The 7451-nt window shown below is 46.1% G+C and overlaps 1 protein-coding gene across 1 annotated transcript in view; it reads right to left on the minus strand.

The window, feature by feature from the left end:
* Nucleotides 1-7167: 7167 nt before the first annotated feature.
* The window catches only part of LOC106816876 (transient receptor potential cation channel subfamily A member 1-like), a 2645-nt gene continuing 2361 nt past the window's right edge, over nt 7168-7451 (minus strand). The window contains exon 7 of the mRNA XM_014821519.1: nt 7168-7207. Coding sequence (XP_014677005.1) covers nt 7168-7207 — 40 coding nt within the window. The remainder of the gene's footprint in view (nt 7208-7451) is intronic.

The raw sequence follows: 7451 nt of genomic DNA on the forward strand, positions 1-7451 counted from the left end.
TGGGGTAGGCGGAGACCGGCAGTAGTGCTAATACAGCAATGGGTGGATGGGGTAGGCGGAGACCGAGAGCAATGGGTGGATGGGGTCAGGCGGAGACCGGCAGTAGTGCTAATACAGCAATGGGTGGATGGTGTAGGCGGAAACCGAGAGCAATGGGTGGGCCTACCCCATGGAGACCGGCAGTAGTGCTAATACAGCAATGGGTGGATGCACTCATAACAAAAAATGATGTTAAAAAAAATGATCAACGGTATTGCTTTGCGATGTTAACGTGTGCTTTTATGATATATTTACCTGATTCATATTCTTAAATTGTCCTCAAGCGATGTAATGTAAAAATGGAGAATGTCAAAAAATATTAAACTCACGAAACTTATTGCTATTTTAAAGTTAGGATCGTTGAAGTTGCATAATTATATTGATTTTGATGGGCGGCAACGCATAACTGGATTAAAAATATATATATATATATATATATATATGTAAATAGATCCGTTGTCCAAATGCAAATAAGTTTACAAAGAAAATATTATAATTAAAACAACTGGATACATATTTGCACAGACGTATTTGCCTTATTCTGCAGGTGCATGCGTGGCGTGAATTGCGCCTGAAGAGCAATAAAGCGAAAACTTTTACGCAAATATATCTCTAGTAACTGTTGTTTTAATTATAATAGTTTATGTATAGATATATAGATATATATATATATATGTATATATATATATATAGAGAGAGAGATTAGAGAGAGAGAGAGGAGGACGAGAGAGAGAGCGAGAGACAGAGAGAGAGATAGAAAGAGAGAGAGAGCGAGATAGAGAGAATGAGAGAGAGACAGCGAGGTTGAAAAACAGAGAGAGGGAGAGGTAGAATAAGAGAGAAAGAGAGAGGAAGGGGAAGCGAGCGCTAGAGCACGATTAGACAAATATAAACACGGCTGTGAATCAGGCCTCTATATTCTCGCTCTCATCTCGTCTCTCTCGCCGCGCTTGCTATCTCTCTCACTCTTTCTCTCCCCTCTCTCTCTATTCTCTCTCTCACGCTCTCTCTCTCTCACGCTCTCTCTCACGCTCTCTCTCTCCCCCCCGCTCTCTATTTCTCTCTCACGCGCGCTCTCTCTCTCTCGCTAATTCTTTCTCCCCCTTTCCATCTCTCTCTCCCTCTCGTTCTCTCTCACTCGCGCGGTCTCCCTCTCTCTCTCTCTCTCTCTCTTTCTCTATCTCTCTCTCTCAGGCACGCGCCCTCTCTCTCACTTTCTCTCATTCACGCGAGACGCTCGTTCATCACTAAATGCTGCCGGAACACTTTGCCTGAATATTCGAGAATCTGCCTGCGCACCAGGAAGCCCGCTAGCTGAGTGGGATGCTGCTCCGGCCTCATGCAGGAAAGCCCGCTGGCTGAGGGATGCTGCTCCGGCTCATCAGGAAGCCCGCTAGCTGAGTGGGATGCTGCTCCGGTTCATCAGGAAGCCCGCTAGCTGAGTGGGATGCTGCTCCGGTTCATCAGGAAGCCCGCTAGCTGAGTGGGATGCTACTCCGGCTCATCAGGAAGCCCGCTAGCTGAATGGGATGCTGCTCCGGTTCATCCGGATCTTCAGCACGCGATCGTGACAATTACTCAGCAGATTTTCCGCGACACGCACGCCACGCGGCGGGCGTGACGAGAAATATTGACTCAGGCATCGGGTAATAGTTTCCGCTGACGTTTCTTGGGGACGGGCGGTAGTTTCCGGCGGCAGACAATCGTCGGCGGGTCATCGGTTGTTGATTCGTCGTCGACGAACATATAAGCCCTGCTGTCGTCGACCACGCTGCACGAGACCGCTCTATCCACAGATGTCAACCTCTACACCCACCACTCTCCCTGCGTCATGCATCTAATAGCCACTACCCGGTCGTGGTAAATGCTAGCGTTGGTTTCCGATTGCTTGCATTCTCCGCTGTTTATTGGTTTATGCGCGACCGCTGCCGTGCGGCCGCCACAGCCATCACGACAACACGACTCGGTGTTATTCAACCTGCAGCTAATGTCCAGGTGCACGCGTTCAGGTGTACGTGTTCAGGTGTGTGCGTGCAGGTGAAGTGGCCGCAGGTATGCTCACACGGACGGCCTTCGGGAGTTCATACAGGCCTTCGGGAGTTCGTACAGGCCTGAGGGTGTTCATGCAGGCCTGGGGTAGTTCACACAGACCTGAGGAAATTTATACAGGCCTGAGGGAGTTCATACAGGCATGAGGGAGTTCACACATGTCTGAGGGAGTACATACAAGCCGGAGAAAGTTCATACAGGCCTGAGGGTGTTCACACAGACTTGAGGGAGTTCACACAGGCCTGAGAGAGTTCATACACGCCTGAATGCGTTCATACACGTCTGATGGAATTCACACAGGGTTGAGGGAGTTTATACACGGCTGAATAAGTTCATACACGCCTGATGGAATTCACACAGGCCTGAGAGAGTTTATACACGCCTGAATAAGTTCATACAGGCCTGAGGGAGTTCATACAGGCCTGAGGGAGTTTATACAGGCCTGAGAAAGTTCACACAGTCGTGAGGAAGTTCGCACAAGCCTGAGGGAGTTCATACAGGCATGAGGGAGTTTACACAGTTCTGATGGAGTTCATACATGTCTGAGGGAGTTCATACAGGCCTGAGGAAGTTTACACAGTCCTGAGCGAGTTTATACAGGCCTGAGGAAGTTCACACAGTCCTGAGGGAGTTCACACAGGCCGGAGGAAGTTCATACACGGGGGCAGGGCGGCTACGTAGCGGTGCCTGTCTCCTACCGACGACGCACTTAAAAGTAGCACTCTTAGAATTACGAAGAGTGCGAAGATTACAAGTAAATTAAATTAAATTAAATTAAATACGAGTTATTTACACCTGTGAATTACATTTCAAAGATTAATTACAAGAACGAATTACGACGATTACTTCGATTTACTCTTTGAATCCGAGTTTCCACGAAAGTATGCGGGAGGGATGTATGGCGATTTCTTTTCTCTAGCGTGTGATTGCTGGAGTGAGTAAGAACACGGAAACGAATGTTTTGCGAGCATTGATTGTTTGTTTGTTTGATTGATTGATCGATCGAATTATTGAATGGTTGATTAATTGATTGATATATAGATAGATGGATAGATAGATAGATAGCTAAATAGGTAGATAGATAGATAGATAGATAGATAGATAGATAGATAGATAGATAGATAGATAGATAGATAGATAGATAGATAGATAGATAGATAGATAGATAGATAGATAGATAGATAGATAGATAGATAGATAGATAGATAGATACATTGATTGATTGATTGACTCCAAGATCGGTGTTGTATTTGAGCAGACCACATGGTTTGGGGCAATGACGTTCCTTGCAGATCATATACATGCCATAGATGCGTGAACGGTAGAGTGTTTAGAAGTATCACACGCATACGTTCGCCGTCGCCTCAGTATTACCTCAAGCATCGGTGTTCACTACGCGTGGGCTTTATTTAACAGAATGACGAGCCTACTATTTATTTGTCAGTAAACCATCATTATTATCGGAAGGTTTGCCGTTGTAGCATGATATACATTCCCCTCATGGCAATCATCCCCCTTTCTATTGTGCATGGCTACATGTCTAATAAGGCACATGGCCCATTACGCATGTGCATGGGGGTTTCACCTTTATTCGCCCGTGCGCAGTGTAGTAGGCAACGTTTTTAATCAACGGAAAGGAAAACGCGGGCGCATGCGCGATCTTCTGCGTTATCTCGTACGTGATATAGATGTGATATTTACTTCAAGAGTCATTCGCAAGGATAACAGTTCCTTTCAAACTGTTAACGACGCCACACGTATAATATACATGCACCCACAACTCACGCAGTTTAGACAACATTATATATTTTCGACGTTCAAGCAACGAACACTAGCTATCACGATAGGCATGATGCGTCACGTAACCATAGCAACAACACTTGCGGCCATTACGCGCACGTGGGTGATGACGTCACACGCATGCATGTCACACTCGCCTAACAACTACTGCGTGTAAACATGTCGTTGTACATACACGCACGTGTTGAACGCGTGTGTCGAGATTCGACATACGAAGAGCTTCCTACCCCGAATTCAACAGGGAGTCAGTCGTACACGTGACGTCATGAGGTCGATGTCGAATGACGGCAACGTACGATTACGTCATACGAGACACGTGACTTACTTCGCATGTAAGCATCACACAATATCCAGCAATACGCCGTGAACCAAATGCAACAATGTATGTGTACATTCTACTGAGTTCAGGGAGTTGCTAGTGTCTATAAGAATCCCTGGTACATATGTAGCCAAGAGGGTAGCAGGCAACTAGCAAGCTTCTGCCGAATAAACGCTTGTACGTATATCACCGATGCAATCTTACAGACATTATATTACAATTAGTATGCTTAGCGACAACAGTTCACAGGAAAGTATGCGTGCAGGGGAGGTGTGGCTTGTGGCTACGGGACGCAGATCCACTGCGACTGCCCTATGAGCCATATCCCGCAGTATGTCACTCGATGCTACTGAGCTAGCCAAGTTAGCAAGAAACAGTTCACAGAATAGTTCATGGGTGAGAACACGTTGTTACATTCCATTCTTGCACTGCTACATGTAATCATTAAACGCTGGCATTATATATATATATATATATATTATATATATATATATGTACTTATGTATATGCATATATAGGCGTATATTTAATTATATATAAATATGTAGCGAACTCGACCCACTGTACAACACACACTATAGCATGCGTCAGCATTACTTCAACCTTAAAGACGTACGGCGACGTACGGCAGATTGAAAAAAGGCATGCTGCACAGCTTGACCTATGGTTTAATTGGCCCGGACACCTGCAGGTCACACATGGGGGTCACATGACTGTGACCACTTGATGTCCCACGGTTGTATATAAGCTGCGGCATCCAGCTCCAAAGCAACACAGAGCCAGCTTGGCTCAGTCAGGGAAGCTCGCAGCCTCTCACTGCTCTCTAGCTGCTGGTGGCTTGTCTGCTCTGCTAGCTGACCATGTAGGGTGTAACAGAGCTTAGTCAAAAGTCTGCGTAAGGATACACAACGCAAGACGTGGATCACGCCGCTTGCTGTCTGCTTTCTGACTCATGGACACACAACGCAAGACGAGGAACACGCAGCTTGGTGAGCGTTAGCAAAGAAGCTCTCTCCCTCCCACTGATCTCTAGCTGCTGGTGGCTTGTCCGCCCTGCTAGCTGATCATGTGGGGTGTAGCCGATTAGCTAAGCACTGCTCATTACTGCATTCGGGCATTCAGCACAAAGTATCGTATGATAACGGGGTGTATTTTATCTGCCGCGGGCCTGATCCAGTGGTTAGTAATAAAAGCCCCGGCATACCCGGTGTGAACACCGTTACTTTGTTGTCGCGTCTTATGAGTTGCGTGTGGATTGGTTGTTCCTGTCAAGGAATTATACCCGGGCCAAACATCAGGGTCCGGGATAACGTCTTGTCGGCGAAAAGGCAAGTTCGTTACACATATATACATACCGTCTCACTATCTATATATGCCCACTTAATGAATCCTAACGATTAATACGTTAGCCGATGCTTGCAGTTTACAGACACACAATAACTGCGCATAGCGTGTGCGAGCGTAAGGCGTTACACGTGAGTGACATTTAGATATAGGCAAGTGCAAGTTCTATAGCGTATTTAATCCATTTTCCATAAAAATTTCTTTTCCATGTTTTACTCCTCCCATATTATTTCTCCTGATATATATATATATATATATATATATTAATATATATAGTATATATATATATATAATAAGAGGCGTGAACTGCATTTGCTCCGGGGTGTTCCACTGGTGAAACTACCGAAATCGGGAATCCAAAGAAACCAAGGAAACCAAGGAAACCGCGAGAAACTATTTTCGGCGGCGAGTGCCGCGATTGTTGCGCAGCTTATTCCACTGCTGGCGCCGTCTGGCGCACTGCCGGCACCGTCTGGCGGCGGGAGCGCCGTCCACGACTGTCCGAAGCTGGACATGTGAAGACCTTCGTCCTGTTCGTCTGCCTCCGATTTGATCTCCATCTTCTCTTCCGCACGATGAGTCGGCAGCAGGTCGTACTGTTTATCTATGCTCAGCTGCATCGCCTTTCAGCCTGCGGGCAAACACAACACAATACACACTCAGCATCACCGCTAGCTGTCTGTCTGTATGTAGGTGTCTATCAGTCTGTCTATACACAGACGTTATACACACAGACACAAATACGCACGCACACACGCAACGCATGCACGCAACACACACGATATTGACATAACTATAGCATATACTTTTCTGTATAGAAGCACATCATGAGGAGAACTACCCTGGCCTTTTGCTTGTAGAGTTCCAACGCCAGGCTCGTCAGCGTGGAGCGTCGGCTTTCGTCATGCCATCGACGACCCGTCAGCTGCCGTCGAATACCGAGCTGTCTAGCAGCTATGCAAGAAATACAACAAAACTGTCTTCAGTACATACACTTGTATTTGAATTGCATTAATAAAAGACAATTGTAATAAAGATTTAATAATAATAATAAATTGGGGGATAGGCGATATCATCCACACACCACACACAACACACAACACACACACACACACACACACACACACACCACACACACACACACACACACACACACACACACACATACACACACACACACACCACAGCGCACAACGCACGCACGCTCTCTTTCACACACACACCACACATATACGCACATATATATAAATAATTACCAGTTAATGATCAGTTTATAACAAGCTAATTATCAGATATAATGTTCACATAACAGGAATCTGATCATCACATATCAAGTCACCTCTAACATAATAAAGCCGTAATGACCATCGCGATGATTATCCCTCGATGATGCACCAGTTAATGAATATAATGAACAATAATAAAATATCGTAAATCAAAGTGAGTAATAAAAGCAGTAAAAGGTGTGACGTACTCGCACGAGCAGGCAGTTGCTGTGTCGGTCGGATAGACGACCATCTCTGACAGGTCCGTGTGTATGATCAATTCTAGCGCAATTTCTGCTCCATGTCGGTGTGCAGCGCCACCTGAGGTTTGCAATCCGCTTTAGTTTCGCTTCACTCTTCACCGATGCTATGTCGCCGACGGCAAACCGATCTGCAAACGAGAATAGCAAGCTTCATAAAAAAGATCGCATGTTGTGTGCACGCGACGCACTCGCGCACATTTCGTGCACATGCGCGCGCATACACGCACACACACACACACACACACACAACACACACACACACACACGCACGACGCACACATCGCACAGCAACACGCGCGCGCCGCACCCACACAACAACGACACACTCACACACACACACACACACACACACACATAACATACAACAAACAA

The sequence above is a fragment of the Priapulus caudatus genome, unplaced genomic scaffold (genome assembly GCF_000485595.1).
Source record: "Priapulus caudatus unplaced genomic scaffold, Priapulus_caudatus-5.0.1 Scaffold1516, whole genome shotgun sequence".
Taxonomy (NCBI): Eukaryota; Metazoa; Priapulida; class Priapulimorpha; order Priapulimorphida; family Priapulidae; genus Priapulus; species Priapulus caudatus.